Genomic DNA, 16,278 nt, shown 5'->3' with positions numbered 1-16,278 from the left:
CCGCGATCGGAATCCGACCTGGAGTCGGATTCTGTTCGACCATCACGAGGAGAAAGAACACTTCCATCGGGACTCTTCTTCTCTCAGGCACGTGCACAGCACATGCCAAATATTATTTTTAGTTGGACCAAAGTGACTGGGCCAGTCAATTGGATTGGGCCCAATTTGCTAGGTGCTACGGTAGATGATTTTTGGATAGCCTTGGAAGAAGCCTTCAGTCAAAGCTCTTCCAAAAAAGAGAATCTCAATCGACGCAACAAATGTTATTGCTTTAAAAAAGAATGACTTTTTAGATAAAAAATGAGTATATCTGAAAATATGTGGTCACATATGATGCTCTTTCAGCTTTTAATTTTTATTTTGTTACAAGGTCTCAAGCATATATTGGCACGAGAACTTTGTAACAACAGATGCTTAAGCATTTTAGTACCTTCTTACCATGACACAGTCTGTTCAAAGTCATGAAGCTCACAGTCATCTTCATGGCTTAGAACATAGTTCATCTCAAATGTTTTTTATTGAACAAAATTCTGAAAATGAAAAAAGAAAAGAGGATAAAAAAGGTGGTTTTGTTCATTTCAATTCATTTGGAAAGGCTTGATGCAAAGAAACAACATTAATGAAAATAAAGTTGGTAGATGTTCTCAGTTTTGATGCAGGTGACTTTGGAAATGAAGTTGGACAAGCAATTGATTAAAATCCTTCTGAACCTAAATTATTTTTCAAGTTGAAGCAAAGGTGGCTATCACATGTTAGAACTACAAAGAAAAACAACCAAATGGCCCTTATACATTCCATTTCCGGAGCAATTTTAAACCAACATATGCGATTCATTCCCGTAATGGTTAGAACAAATGGTTTAATTATGCCTATCAATTCGATGATGTTCTTTAAGCCTTGGCTGTACTAACTACTAGAGAAAATCAAGAGCTCAAGTGGTTTCTCAACATTGGAGCCACATCCCATGTGATTGACAATTTCAGTAAGATAAACAATATAAGGACTTGGAATGGTTTTCTCGACCATTGTGTATGCGTCAAGTTTTCTCAAAATAAACTGTAAACATATTGGCAGTATCCTAAAATGCAACATAATATTATATAAATTCAGATCCTTGATATTTTGATCTTGATCTTGGAAAATTTGAACACTGTTGGATACTTCTAATTATAAAAAAAAAACTAAAACATAGTGGTGCGTTATATGAAATATTTTGTTATTTTGGTGGCAAACATGGTAATTATATTTGGCCTCAACTTCTATCAACCGAAAAGAGAGATCTTTCTCAGAAAGAAAAATATAGAGAAATAGCAGTAGGCTCCCTCATAGAGGAAACTCTAATTAATGTTAAATAAATTTAATTTTCTTTCAACATTAAAAAATAAATATTTTCGAGGTCTCTTATGCATCAACTGAGTACATGACAAGAGACTTTGATTTCACAATTATTTTTTTTTTATCTGAATCGTAGTTGTGAAGCATTCAAACTCACTGGACTTTAGCTATATGGCAACAGAAAATGTGCATTCTCAGTTGTTATGCTTCCTTCCTAAATTTGATTAACTTTTTTACAATAGCCTCTATCTTTCATCTATTTGATATGATAATGAAATATCTAGCATAATTTTGATTTTAAAAAGTTAGATACCTAGATATTTTAGGTCATGATCAATCACACCCAACATTGTGCGGTAGTTTCTTAAATTATTGGTTTTGCACTAATGAGTTCCAATAATTTTGTAAATGCATAGAAAAAAATATTTTGAAGAAGTCAAGTAGCTTGCTCTACCAAAAATAAATAATCTATTAGCATGAACTTAGTTATTCTTTGAACATTCTAGGCAACATTAGTAGATATCCAGTAACATTAGTTCAATTCCCTTATGCTCCCAACTAAACTTTGAATTATATAGCTTAACCTAGATTTGGCTACCCCCATAACTAAATTATGAATCAAGCTGGACTCTTCCATTCATATCATTTAATCCCACTTTTGAATTTCTCAAATCTGACCTTAACGCAACACGATTACATAACCTCATCAACTTGCAATTTATCAAATGCCCATCTATGATCAAGTCAAGCTCACTTCCGAGTCCCCGTCCACATCCAAATCTACGCGGTCAACTCCCTCGATCCGCATCCAAGTCAATATGCATGGCTCACGCGGATCCCGCTAAACGACAAAATCAAACCAAATCCAGCAACCCACACGCGTTACTTATTAGAGACCGGCACGTCGCCTCTACTGTCGTCTAGCGGCCCCGGGGTTCCCACCGCCGTGAGCGGTCTCCCCTCTTCCCGAGGACCCAGCTCGCACACGTGTCAATATACTATTGCCTCTGGCGGCCGCCCGGGTCCCGAGCCTGCCCCTTCTAGCCACGTGGCGGTCCCCGTCCCCGTGTCCCCCTACATTCTAGCTGCCACCCCGCCCAGCGACAGCGCTAACGGCGCCGTCTCTCCGCCGTTACGGTCCCCATCGAGCCCGCGTCGTCCGCCACGTGTTGGAAAGCTAGTACACGTGGTCCCCACCCGGAATACTACGCAGTCGACGCGTGGCCCGAAGGCCAGAGCACGAAGTGGGGTGGTTGGGCCGTAACTGTCCCTTGGGTTACCATTGTTCGGCCAAAATGACGTAATTACCCTTATAGTTTATAAAATAAGTGTATTTCAGAAAAGGTATAAGGGATAAATTCGTCTTTTACTGCGGTAAGTACTAGTGTTCCGGTCTGTCTTGGTCAGCAGATTTACCACCAAATTCCCGGAAGTGGACCTCTAACCCGAAAGGGTAAGGTCCGATATAAAAAAATTTACCTCGTGTAGTTAAAAATAATCTCATTAACTCCGGTTGGCGGTTTGCGGAAATCTACCGCAAACCAGCAGCTGAATGACCAAAATACCCCTCATTCCGCTACTGGTCAGATTCTTGGGCCATGATAATTGGACCTTGCGTAGCCGTCCGATGTCGATCCGACGGTGTAAAAATGCGGTTATCTCTGGGAGAATGACAGCCCGGAGAGTACGGAGGGTAAGATGGTTGTATTTCGTGTTTCGAGTTCTACAGACTTTAGTGGGAGACCTCCGTAGAAGTGAGAACCGATCGCTTTTGTCTCCCTTTTTCGAAGTGGATTTTTTCTTTCTGGGTCCTCCAGAAAAGTTTTAGAATTTTGATCGTAGAGGGAATGGATTCTTTGAGATGAAGGTGGCCGGAGATGGCGTAATTTCTAGGGTTTATTCGGGAACAGTTGAGTTCGAAGTCGCTGTTCCCCAATCCCTATCTCGATCGCTCGCTCCGCTTTTGATCCCTGTTGGTGGCTTGGCCTATTCAAAGGGGTCCTTTTAGGGTTAGGGTTTTTTTCTCGGTTGGTCTTCTGGAATTCTTGAAGAGCTTCGAAGATTCGGTCGGGGAGGTGCTTGCTCGCAGCTTGTTTCCTTCATATCAACTAAGTTTTGGTTTCGCTGAATTTTGTTTTTTCTATTGACGAATTGGCGTTTTTGATCTTAGAAAGTGAGTCTTACTTGAAAGATTCTGTCTTTCGTTTGGATTTTGTGTGGCGGCTAAGGTGAGGAATTTTGGGTTTAAATCATTCGATTCTCGAGGTTTTTAGGGTTTGAGAAGTGATAAGCTGATGAGTTACTGATTCTCTCTGTTTTGATTGTGTAATTTCTCTGTAATTTCGGATTTATTCGTCGAATCTTTGAAAAGCTGGTCGCTTGGATGTGGGAATTCAGTAATTGTACCTCTGCTGAGAGTTTTGCTGTTCTGATTTTTGAAATATTTCCTCAGTAGCGGATTTTTCCAGGTTTTGCTTTTTTTCCTCGATTACTTGTTAAAATTAGTGTCTTCTTTTCTTCCTCGATTACTTGTTAAAATTAGCGTTTTCGTTGAAAGTATCAGGGATCTTGCTAGACTTATGGCGGTGATTTTTATTCAGTTTGAGAATGACTGAGTTCCTTCCATGTCTTAAAATTAGGGAATTCTCGTGCATCATTAACTCTAGTTAATATCATATTAATTAAGTTGACGATTATTTTTAATGATCCTTCTGAAGTTGTTTGATGAGCTTAATATTTCTTACTACGTGCACGCAAATCTTTTGCTGATCCACGTTATCTTTGCTTATATTTGGCTAGGAAAGTTTTAGTTTGAAGATCAAGTTTTAGAAGCATGGAATCACGAGCTGATGGTACAAATACAGTAGATGCCAATGGGCAAGGTACTCTGCCATCCACAATTAATGCTCAGCCATGGTGGCGTGGTCCTGGATTCGGTGTTATGTCACCGGCTATGCTACCAGATAGTGCCTCTAAGTCAGCCTCAGTCAACCTCCCTGTGGGAGGTGCCGGGAACAAGGGTGGCCAAGCACAATCGCACGATCGGGCAGATGGCACTGGTGATGTTTGTAAAGAGATGCAGAACATTGGCACACAAAGAGGTTATTCTTTCTTAGATCATATGTTATGCATCTTTTTCTCATTGTAATGAACTTATTGCATTACTCTGTTCGCTTATATGTTGATTTGCTCTTTGTTTCTCAAGATGATTGCTCATAGCCCAAAAAGTGACATGTCCTTACTCTTCTGGGTTTCATGATCACTCATGAGATTGAGATGTGCTTGTTTGTGGGGTCACTCATCTAAATCCTTAAACTATTTTATGCAGAATAACAGAAATTGAAGGTGGTGATGGTAGTAGTACAAATGGGGTGATACACTTCTCTGCTAGAACTATAGTAGTTCCTTCTTTTAATGATCATGACTAACCATTGTCACCACCACCACCATCATCCAATTCTATTCTCATCAAGTAGGTGGTTGGCAATAGAGCACAAGTCTAGTTGATAAGAACCTATGGAAGGACTGAACAAATTTTGCTGCCTATTGTCAACTTATTGTCGGTCCTCTAGAAGTGCCAAGTTTTTAGACAAGAGAGATTTAGGCAAGAGAAGGGCTTGTGATGCAACCTATAAGGCCAGCTGCCAGGTGAAGGACCAGAACTTATTTATTGCAGTTTAAGCTCCTCCAACCAAGGACTGACCCTCCAACTTCCCTAGGCTAGGCTTAAAGGGAGTCTAGAAGAAGGTGGAAGGTGTTATTTTGGCCATATGGAGCCATGTTTTTGTCTTGCTCATGAATAAGCTAAAGAGCCTAACAAAATGCAGGCTCATGAATCATTATAAGCCATTATGACTAAATCGGTTTATGACAGGGGAAACCAAAGCTGTATTCTCTTGCTATTTTTCCTATCTTAGTGTACACTGGAAAAACAAGTCAGTAGATGTTTTGGGATAGTTATAAGGTTCTAACAATTGAACAGCGCATGGTGCTTCTTAGAATGAAGTACATATACAATTGTTTACTGTGATTTGGTGATAGATTGTCGATTTAATTATTGATATGAATCCAATTTTCCATTGTATGGTAAAACTATGCTCACTATATGACCTTTCAATCAGATATAAGTGCGGAGTATTCATCTAGTGTACTTGGTAGCATCCATGTTATATTATTTTGTGATTTCATGCAGTTTTTACTCTTTAGGTTCAAGAGCATGTTTATCACACCTGTATCAGTTGCAATATCAGCAATCACTATTCCATATCCTGAAGTGTCTGTTTGGACTCTATGTAATTATGAAGTGGGTATTAGTACTGGGTACGATAAATTTTTACTCATAAAAGTCTTGTTTGTATGGTCAGATGGAAGCTTGGGACAGGAACACCAGCATCTGCAGCCTGTCTCATCTGCCATGCCTCCTATGATGCCTGAATACCTTGCGCCACATACCCAGCTGGAGCTTGGTCAATCAATTGTGAGATTTCTTGCTTTTTTTTATTTTCCTTATTATTTGAATTGCACTGTGTAATTCGAATCATTTGATCATTTTATAAGGGTTCTATGCTATATTGCCAGCGATGCTTTTGTCATCAATTTTTTATAATATTTTTTATTTACCTGCTGATATTTATATTGTCTCATATGTACAGGCTTGTCCGACATATTCATATTCTGATCCTTATTTTTCTCGCATCATGGCTCCTTATGGAACTCAAGCACTGGTATGTAAGTTGCATGAATATATTAAGGGCATATTTCAAGGGTAATGGTGCCTACTTTTTGTTATATATGATGAATATATTATTCTCATTCATATGCATCAGAAGTTTACTTCTCCTCTTGTAGTGGAACCCTGTCCCATATTCTGAATTTCATCATGTCCCTGTAAGACTATCGGAATTTTATAGTATGCTTGTTGTTTCCTTTTTTTTCTTTTTTTGACATACAATTTATGTGTATTGGTTGGGGTGTAATCATACATTTTTTATTTATAAACTTATAGGATAACTGCATCACTATATTGAGCAGAAAAGATAATGAATTGTTTGCAAATTTCCTGCTTATGATGTGAAAATTGGCTAACTTAACCTGATCTTCATGGGAGTTGTTTCAGGTGCATCCACAGTTACTTGGGATGCCTTATACTCGCATGCCTTTGCCTCTTGAAATGGCAGAGGAGCCTGTTTATGTAAATGCCAAGCAATATCATGGAATTCTGAGGCGAAGGCAATCACGTGCCAAGGCTGAACTTGAGAAGAAAGTTATAAAAGTTAGAAAGGTAGATGCAAATAAACTCATCTGACATATTTTATATATAACTTTATTTAGTTTCTTGTGTGCATATATCATCAAGGTTCCTTGATGCATTTTATGCAAATTTGATTTTTTATGGCATAAAAAGCTTTATGTATTAATTAAAATTTTCTCAGATAATTTATTATATTTGTAATCTGAACAAAAAATATGCTATGACTGACTTGTATATTACCTTATCTGCAAATTAGTTTGAGGATCGTGTGTTATAACGTGTATGGAGAGATTTAGGTAGACTATTCCTATTTTTTTTTAAAATGGAATGTCCTCAAAGTACTTGATTTAGGAATCTGGACCGCCTCCTTTTCCCCCTTCTTGTGATTCTTGCACTTTGGAGATATATATTGGATTTTTAAAAAATTAGCAGTTTTATATATATTGGAATTTGGTTTGATAAGCGCTCTAAATGTGCAAGTCGAGCTTGAGGCTTTCCTAGCTTGCTCATGGTGGCTCAACTAAGCCCAAAAATATGAATCGATGCATATGCAATGTATATTTTCTTATATTTTATTAATTAAAACTTATCCTTCATTTTTGTTTAGTGAATACTATTATACTTGAAAAGGTGTGAGCCCTTTGGACCTTAAACTAACAGCTTATCTTAGCTCAAAATATATGCAATGTCATGGGTTTTTTTGATTCTATGTTCTCAATAATCCCTCGAGCAAGCTATATGGGGGCATCAGTTATATGGGAGCTATATATAAGCTCAATCTCAACTCATATCAAAGGATTGAACTTGGCCCAGTGATAATTCAAATCTAGCTTGATTATCAGTTGTTTGCTTGAGCTCAAGGTTGTTTAGCCCCTAATTTGATGTCACAAAGTGGGAGCAAAGTTGCTTCTAATGATGGTGTGGTTAAGTTCAAATCAAGGTTCAATGTCTTCGTACCGGATCCCGTACCATTACGATCCTATTACAGTATCGGTACACAATACGGTACGAGACGACGAGGCATACCGAGTGTCGGTACAGTAGAAGACTGCATCCAGGTTTGGTACCAGTAAGGTATAGTATTGACCGATACTGCAAACCTTGGTTCAAATATTAATACATGTTTGCAAGTGAGAGTTTTCCAAAGCATTAAATAAAAGACTCTTTACATGGTAATATACATTTAGAAATCATATCATATCTTTTGGTAAGGATGTCTTGACTTGATATGATGAAATAAAAAAGGCATACATTCAATTACATATCTAGTTCTAGACATTGGTAAGCTTCAAATCTCTGGGAATTAGATTGGGAACTGGTTCTGTTTAGCATGATCTCAAAGTTACCCTATTTTGTTGTGTTGAATTATGAAAAACTACATTAAAAAAAAGGGGAGCATAGTGCACAGTCTTTTATTTGACCCTACTTTAAAATAGGGTCCCTTGACCATGATCATTTAACTTTTAGTCCTGCACACACTTATACAAGATTTGCACACATTTAGACTTATATTGTACACGTTTATACTAGTTCTTATACATAGTTACACTCTCCCTATATGCAGTTTTAGTATCCCTGCACACACTTTTATCTGTGTGTATACAATTATTTGTAACTGTGCATATTAGAGAATAAGTGTGTACAGCTGCTAAGGACCGGGAATTTAAAAAACTTTGAGAAATTACTGAAATTATTATTAAACTGCATAATTATTTTAAAAGACAAGGGGTTTAATTGTTATAAATCGCTCAAATAAAGGTCAGTTTCATCACGTCTTTACTCCTCTACTGTGTCCCTAGTGTAAATGGAAATGCTAAGAAAGGGCTATAACTTCTACCAGATTTCTTAGAAACAAGACAGCCAACAATTTTACTGAGGACACAACACTTAGAACCATATGTGGAAAAAAAGATCAAAGAACATTTTGGCAGACTGTTATGTAGAAAACACCATTCTTTGCTCCTATTTCTATTATATGGGTCATATAACAAAAGGAAAATGAAAAGAATATCATATCATACTAAATAGCTATTTTTGATTTTTTTTCCCCCTTATGCCTTGTATTTATTTGTTTAACTTTCAATATTATGTTTTATATTAATGGTTCGTATAACTTGTACACCCTGACTCTTGTTCATCTTGTTTTAGGGTTTCGAAGCTCATATAGATTTATATAATGCAATCACTGGAGAAATGTTCTAATTTCATTTCTCACTATTAAATTACTTTGACCTTTTCCGGTCATTATATGAGCATATTCTTATGGGTTTTGCTTGTTATTTTCTCTATCCTCCCTAGTCAAAATTAGGTCGGAATAATTCATAGTGCCGTTCACTATAGTCATCTTACACGTCTAAATGTTCAATTGTACATCAGGACAAGGTTTGCTGTGCCGGGACCAAATCCTGTACTAGTTGCTTGGCAGTACAGTATCGTGCCATTCCGTTCCGGGTTTGTATTAACACATCAAAGCCGGTGAGGAAGGAGGGGGGAAAGAAAAGAGAGGAAGAGAGAGAGGGAGAGAGAGATGGAGGGAGGGTGAGGAAGAGGAGGGAGAGAGAGAGGTCAAGAGAGGGAGAGAGAAGAGGAGGTTGGGGGGGTGGCTTTTGAGCCCCTATCACCTCTAGCGTACAAGAACAAGCATGGAGCCCTTGTTTTGAAATGAAACAAGGGCTCCAGCCTTTTTTCCTTAAAAAAATTTTTTTGAGGGAACTAGCACATGCTGATAGCATATTTTGTATTCAAGGAATAGTCTCTTTTGGGCCTTGTTACGGAGTTGATTGTGGTTGTAGTCGTAAAGGATAAGAAAGAGTTGATGGTATATTGATGTCGATTTGGAAAGGAAAAAACTTATTGATCTGATGCAGAGCATATCTTGAAAGAAATGATGTTGATAAATGTATACACACCACACTTTGTATTCTATATTTGTTCAACTACTGTATTTACAATTTCAAATTCTAAAAATTCATATTTCTTGCATATTATGCTTGATTCAACTAGAGGATAGGTAACTTACTAAGTCTATATCTCTTTCTATTTTTTACATTTGTAACAACCTACAACCTCATCCAAAAAGGTTAGTTGAAAGGTGTTATTTAGATTTCTTGACTCTATATAAGTATCCAAAATCTATTTAAATCATAGCGGATATAGAACTAAACACATGCTCGCATGGATCTTCATATACTCTCCTCATTTAAACTCCGGTGTTTTTGGTAAATTAAGGGTCTAAATCAATTCAAATCCAATCACAAACATTCTGATCAGCCCAGTCAATCCATATAAGCTCGTGTTGAAGTGTTTCCTAGTCCACATGGGCCATATGTCGGGTCCGCTCTAATGCCATTTGTAACAATTCAGAACCTCACCCTAAAAGGCTACTGGAAAAGTATTATTTAGATTCGGTTGTCTTGTATAATTATCCAAGATCTACCTAGTGCATAGCTGATGTGGAACTAAATACATGCCCGCACGGATCATCACATGACGTGTGTGTGTGTCTGTCTAAAGGCAGGCCTTGTATGTCCTATGGGATTAAACCATATGGATGTGCGGCTGTGTCATGTGCTTAGCTCGTGCTATTGGAATGGGGTGTGACATGTCTTACTAAGCCTTATATTGTGATAACCCGTTTGTTCTATGGCCCTTTATTTTTCTATGATAATGTAAAGTACTTGCTATTTGGAACCACCATTCAGGCATTTTGCCTTCCTGTTCCTTTTCCACTTAAACACCATCCTTTATGGAGTGTTTGATTGGATTTCAATATTAGACATACTATTTTTCTTAATGATTCCTTATTTCCATCACCCACATCTACAGTGCTTCTTTACTTTTCTAAGAGCTCTGCTTCCTCAAACCCTCAGCTCTCCTTTTCAAGTAACTGAGGCTAGGATATCACTGCCACCATTTTGTAGTTTCTTTGATTTGATAACTTGTTGTTACAATTAGTGCTTTTCTTAACTTCTGCTTTGTATTATAATGTTAAAAGTCATCTAGTTGGAAATTTGATTCATCCTCTTGAGATAGGCAAGCATCTCCTATCAATGTCTTCATTGCTTTCTCTTGCTTTGGACCTCCTGTACAAAGTCATACTTCATTGCTTTGCCTTCTTACATGTGTATAGTGATATGTCTGGTTTTATTATATACCTATCAAATCTGGTAAAACTACCAGTATAATGATCATATCATCGTGTGCAGCTTTTCTTTTCTTTCCTTCAATTCAATATTTAATATGCATTTCCTGAATATTTGGCTTTGAAGAGTATCTCCTTCACGAGTTGTTAGTTTTCAGCAATTGCATGTTACATTATTGTAGCTAGCATAAATGCATAACATGTCAAGGTTTCTTAGCTTTAGTGTCAGATGCTCGAGTCTTATGGATATCGTCAGTTGAATTTATTTTGCTATCTTTTTATGATACATTAGAAATCAATAATACATGTAATCCTGTATGCCACTTCAGATGGTATATTGTCTTTTTGTTCCTTATGCTGTCCTTTGTTTAGAACCTTAGATGCATTAAATTTCAATAAATTCCATGGTTCTTTCTCATATCTGGCATTATATGCAAACTAACATTTGTTCCTCTTTATCTTTTGATTTTGCTATCTTTTTATGATATATTAGGAATTATTGGAGTTTTCTTATATGTATCAATAATACATGTAATCCTGTATGGCACTTCAGATAGTATATTGTCTGTGTTGTTCCTTATGTTGTCCTTTATTTACAATCTTAGATACATTAAATGCCAATAAATTCCATGATTTCTCATAGCGAATTATCATAGGCACACTAACATTCGTTCCTCTGCTTCTTTTGACTTTGATATCTTTTTATGTTATATTAGGAATTATTGCATATTCTTAAAAAAATAAATAAATGTTGCTAGTACTTGTCTGACACCTAACACCTATATAATTGTCCTGATCTGTTGTTCATGTTAATTTAGATATGATATTTATGTCAACCATGTTAAATACTTGTGCCTTTATATTTTGCGAGTTTAACTTGAATCTCTGGACATTAACTTCTACTTTGAAGTTTGAACATAACAACTTTTTGGTTTTCAGGACCTGCTTGAGGATTCTTGAGCAAGTTGAATTATAACTATTTTAAAACTTCAATAACTAAATTTCAGTATGATTCCAGTTGCTATTTCTGTTATTGATTTATTTTATGCACATGCAAAAAAAAAACACACACACACACAGATGTTCTTTTTCTGAAAGAAAAAGATGCTAGGTCACCTGCAATTTATTCAGAGGTAAGGGAGAATTACAGAGAAGAGAGAGAGGAGAGATTAGACAGAGGCAAATCAGAAAGAAAAGGAAAAAAGTACATCAGTTGTTTATCTGCCTGATGCTGTTCCAAGATACACAGATGTTCAAGCTAGAAAGATGCTTTGAGATGTTTTTTCCCTGACCGAGGAAAACTCCGTGTTCTACATTTCCTATTTCCTTCCATTCTCCAAAACAGAAAATCCAAAATGGTCACCATGATAGATTCAATTCAAGGATGATTGTGTTTCTCAATGCACATCTACATGTTTTTTGATATGCATTTATACCTTCTGAATTAGATCCTTTAGGCAATGTGAACATAATGTAGCAAGATCCTGGTAGCGTTAGATACAAGACCATTTCTTTTTCTCTGGTATTGGTTTATTGTTTTCCGCTGTCCTGCCCATATGTCTATATTGTAGAAGTAACTCATCCTAAAAGAGTAGCAAATAAAAATTATTGTGAATTGATACATTTACCAAAGATTGTCGGATCTGATACTTGTGATCTCTGTGTCATCCTTGTCGGATACTTGAGATGTCCATGTTGTTGTCCCCAGAGCATATGATGTGGATAATCCACAAACTTTAGAATTGAAGGTTGATATTTTTTGAGCAATTTAGTTTCTAACCTCAAAAGATTTTTTTCTTTTCAATTATTATATAGGATTGAAGCGTATGCTTTCTATGACAATGATGTCGTAGATGTGTGATAAATATATACTTGCATATTCCTGTATCTTGACTTTTTCTTAGAACTACTTCTATTTCCTTATTTTTGTTATCAACAGTTAAACTTCTATTCAGCATTTTTTACTGCAAACATTGAAGGCATCTGAGGTCTAAACACTATAAATTAAGGTCTGCATGCCAGAACCGGGGCCCAGCGGCACAAGTTGATATGCCCCTATAACGTTCCGTGCTAGGCCCGTGCCGATACAGTAGAGGAGACGGGGGAGAGAGAGAACGGGAGAGAGAAAAAGAGAGAGAGAGAGAGAGAAGGGAGAGAGAGGGAGGGAGAGAGAAAGAGGCCGGCAGAGGAGCAGCAGAGGCTGGCGAGCGCGCGGAGGGTCATGGAGGAGGGGCTCTACCTTCGGTCCCCTATTTCGTTCGACATATGGGCCCCGGAGGGGACCCCTTTTAAATTTGTGATTTGCTGACTTCACTTAAAAATTGTCAAATTTAAAAAGGGGCCTCCTTTGGAGCCTCTGTTTCGAACGAAATAGGGAACCAGAGGTGGCGCCCCTTCTCAACAGCCCTCCACACGCTTGCTGGCCTCCGCTCTTCCTTCCTTTCCCTCCCTCCCCCGCTCGCTCTCTTTTCCTCTCTTTCTTTCTCCTTCTCCCCCTTTGCACGCTTGCCGGCCTTTGCCGGCCCTCCGCCAGCCTTAGCTCTTCCTTCCTCTCCCTCTTCCTCCCTCCCCCACTCGCTCTCTTTTCGTCTCTTTCCTTCTCCTACCCCTCCATCGGATACTTTTCGTTTCAGTTGCTGGAACCGTCCTAGTCCGTTACTAGTACAGCTCGGTACTCTCCGAACTGCCCGGTTCGGGATGGTTCCGCTGACATTGCTATAAATATAAAGAAGCCTTAATATTCAACGATAATTTCTGTTTCAAACCTGAGCCTGTGAAATAAGAAGTTTTTGGGTCAGTCTTGTTTTCGTACATCCAAGCTTTTCATATCATCAACTTTTTGGCCTGTTTTCCTTGTTTGATCCCTACCTAAGCTTAATGCTGTTTGTCTGTTAACCATCTCACCATCTTCTGCTTCTACTTGTCTTGGAGCCAGTGTCGTCCATATGCATCTGTATATCTATTCTTTCTGATCTGTCCATTATCTATCCAGCATCCTCTACGCTGCTGGGCTAACTCTTTGCTTAATTCATTTCATTGCCCAACATCTTTACTCTTTGCTTAATTCAGTTCATTGCCCAACATCTTTGATCCAGAAAACATATAAAATGTTCTGCATGTCATTCATGCTCCTATTGATTTTTCGCTATTTAGATGAAAAGCCACCTGAGTTTTTGATAAGGGATTCAACTTAAGAGTGACTGGTTTACTTTATTCAGTGTTTATGGTTATTGATAATTATGACTACACCAGTACCATCCTGCTAGTGAGTATGAAAGTGATCTCTGTCTGAAAATCCAATGACGCAATACATGGATGTATCTTTCATTCTGCAGCCATATCTTCATGAATCTCGTCACCTGCATGCAATGAGGAGGGCAAGGGGTTGTGGAGGTCGTTTTCTCAACACGAAGAAAGCTGAAGCTAGTGCCTCTATTGCTAACCCTGAGAATGGGGGGAATGCAGGTGCATCACTTCCAACGCAGTCAGCTAGCTCCTCCGCTTCCCAAGTTCTGCCCTCCGGCTGTCCAGGAAGCAACACGAATGAAATAAAAAGGCCAGTAGTGCAAGGTATTTGTGAAGCACAGGCGTATGCTAATGGTAATGATGGCTACCAACAGCAGTCTGGCTTCCAGTTATCTTTTCACTCCAAATCAGGTGAGAGGGTGGAGGAAGGGGATTGCTCGGGACAGCAGCGTGGTGGCATCCTTGTGAATCGGCCTCCGAACAGGGCTGTCGCCATCCAGTGATTACCCCTTGTGAGCATGGCTAGTGTTTCCAGCGTTTCCTAGTCAATTCTGATATAGATAAGTCACTTTCTAGTTTAATTCACTCCCAGATTATGTTGGCGGTACTTTTGAGAGGGTCTCCTCTACTTGTTCCACTGCTTGATTTAGGTGAAGGCAAGAGGGCAAGCTGGAGGCATGGAGCCAATTCAAGAGGGATGTCATTGGTAGGTCTGATGTTCAAAGGCAATTCATTCTTGGCTTTTCCATTTGCTTTTCTTTCTTTATTTTCTTTTCGTGTTGTGGGAGGAAGCACGCAAAGAGAGAGAGAGCAGCAGCTGGTCTTATTCTTCTCTTTGTTTTAGCGTCTTCTCATATCTGTTAAATACTTGTACTATGAAAAGGGATGGTAGAATGAAGTAATCTATTAGTAACTGTAACAAACAAGAACATGCCCCCTTTTTTACCTTATTGGTTTGAAGATTACAGCAATCCGAATCAATGGTACGTTCAACTGTTCATGCAAACATTTCTATATTCACTCGTCTGTTATGAGATGTAGTCTCCGGTGATTTTGGATATCTCGTGCGTATGCTCTCATGGGCAATTTGCTGGCGTTTGGTGGTTGATGGGTGTCCATTGAGGGTTCAGCTGCTGCAAGTTGACATGAAGTTCAGCTATGTATTCTTTGATGGTTGTTTGTTGAGGGTTCATCTGCTGCAAGTTAAGTTCAGCTCGTGTATTCTGAGGTGCTGGCCTACAAATTCAGCACCCAGCGAGCGGTGAAGTTAAGCAAGGTTACATTCAAAACTTATGGCTGGGATAAAGGGTGCAAGAGGGTGCACTCAGTGAAGGCATGGATGGCGTGAGAAGTCCGAGAAGATGGAGCCCTGTTGCCTGATTAGTGTTCCTCAACTTTGGGCTTTATTATCTTTTGTATCTTAGAACTTATTTTGAGGTTCTTTCTCCTTCCTCCAATAACATATCATTGGCATTAACTAGAGCTTAAACCAGTGGTCGTACCTCCTTGCTCAGCTAGATGTTCTGGGTTCAAAAAGATTTTGGATGGTGCATCTCTTAAGTATTAGTTCTTTTTTCTCTCACAACATAACCATTGTTGGTATGTAATCCTTTTTCTAATCCCTCTGCAAAACCCTGTCCCACATTTTTGGAGCAGGATTTACTTGGCAATCGATGGTAGGTTTCCTTTATCCGAAAATGGTGGTAGGTTCCTGCAAACTATGCATGTGAAAGGCTGATGCAGACATCTAAGTTTGATGACATACAGAACCAACGAAAATTCGTGTCCCTGTTGGCCGGCAGTCCCAATCCACTTATTTAGGAGAAAACACTGGCAGCTAATCCAAAGCTGGAGAGATGGAAATAGTCCAGCGTTGGGCTTGGATCGGTCCTAGGGCAGACTTTGTGGAAAAAGAATGCAGGGTCAAAGATTAGGTTCGTTTGATATGTTAATGTTGTTTAGTTGATGCATCTAATTAGAAAAAAAAAATTAGGGCAAAAGATTTTGATGAGGGCTTTGGTCTGATAGCTATCTGTGGAGCTATTCAAGTACCAACAGTAGCCAATGAAAAAATTCCAGCTGAAGTGTAACAGGGAAAATTAAGCCTCATTGCCTAGAAGGATAATGGAGATAGGCCCAATCATATAACTGGATTTGAGATACCATGTGAAAGATAGCACTTTCACTAGGAACCTGATCACTGGATTTAGTAACATAAAATTATTATTAATTTTACAGCAACACAACTTAAATCTCTGCTTCAATTGAAAGTCTTGTATGTCTTCATTCATTATGCCGATTAATT

The 16,278-nt window shown here is 38.4% G+C and overlaps 1 protein-coding gene across 5 annotated transcripts; it reads left to right on the top strand.

Annotated features, from left to right (window-relative positions):
- Window positions 1-3,068: 3,068 nt before the first annotated feature.
- LOC120106646 (nuclear transcription factor Y subunit A-1-like) lies at window positions 3,069-14,979 on the top strand. 5 transcript variants are annotated; one of them, XM_039119656.1, is made up of 7 exons: window positions 3,069-3,410; window positions 4,135-4,436; window positions 5,700-5,812; window positions 5,988-6,059; window positions 6,452-6,616; window positions 14,063-14,485; window positions 14,624-14,979. In XM_039119656.1, the coding sequence occupies exons 2-6, from the start codon at window positions 4,169-4,171 to the stop codon at window positions 14,474-14,476; spliced, it is 1,032 nt and encodes a 343-aa protein (XP_038975584.1). In that variant the 5' UTR covers window positions 3,069-3,410; window positions 4,135-4,168; the 3' UTR covers window positions 14,477-14,485; window positions 14,624-14,979. The 5 variants fall into 5 exon arrangements, 4 of the variants coding, with proteins under 4 accessions (XP_038975584.1, XP_038975583.1, XP_038975580.1 ...); XR_005508733.1 differs by having other exon boundaries at window positions 3,070-3,410; window positions 14,063-14,533; window positions 14,612-14,979; XM_039119655.1 differs by having other exon boundaries at window positions 4,140-4,436; window positions 14,063-14,979.
- Window positions 14,980-16,278: the final 1,299 nt, after the last annotated feature.

The sequence above is a fragment of the Phoenix dactylifera genome, unplaced genomic scaffold (assembly GCF_009389715.1).
Source record: "Phoenix dactylifera cultivar Barhee BC4 unplaced genomic scaffold, palm_55x_up_171113_PBpolish2nd_filt_p 000589F, whole genome shotgun sequence".
Classification (NCBI taxonomy): Eukaryota; Viridiplantae; Streptophyta; class Magnoliopsida; order Arecales; family Arecaceae; genus Phoenix; species Phoenix dactylifera.
Note: the sequence above shows the minus strand (reverse complement) of the source record. Positions and strands in the feature narration are given on the sequence as shown.

Bases quoted from the DNA above. Each gene is read 5' to 3' on its own strand.
- LOC120106646 (XM_039119655.1), top strand. From the start codon at position 4,169: ATGGAATCACGAGCTGATGGTACAAATACAGTAGATGCCAATGGGCAA. The intron at 6,060-6,451 runs GTATGTAAGTTG...GAGTTGTTTCAG, and splicing joins CTTATGGAACTCAAGCACTG to GTGCATCCACAGTTACTTGG. The intron at 6,617-14,062 runs GTAGATGCAAAT...TTCATTCTGCAG, and splicing joins AAGTTATAAAAGTTAGAAAG to CCATATCTTCATGAATCTCG.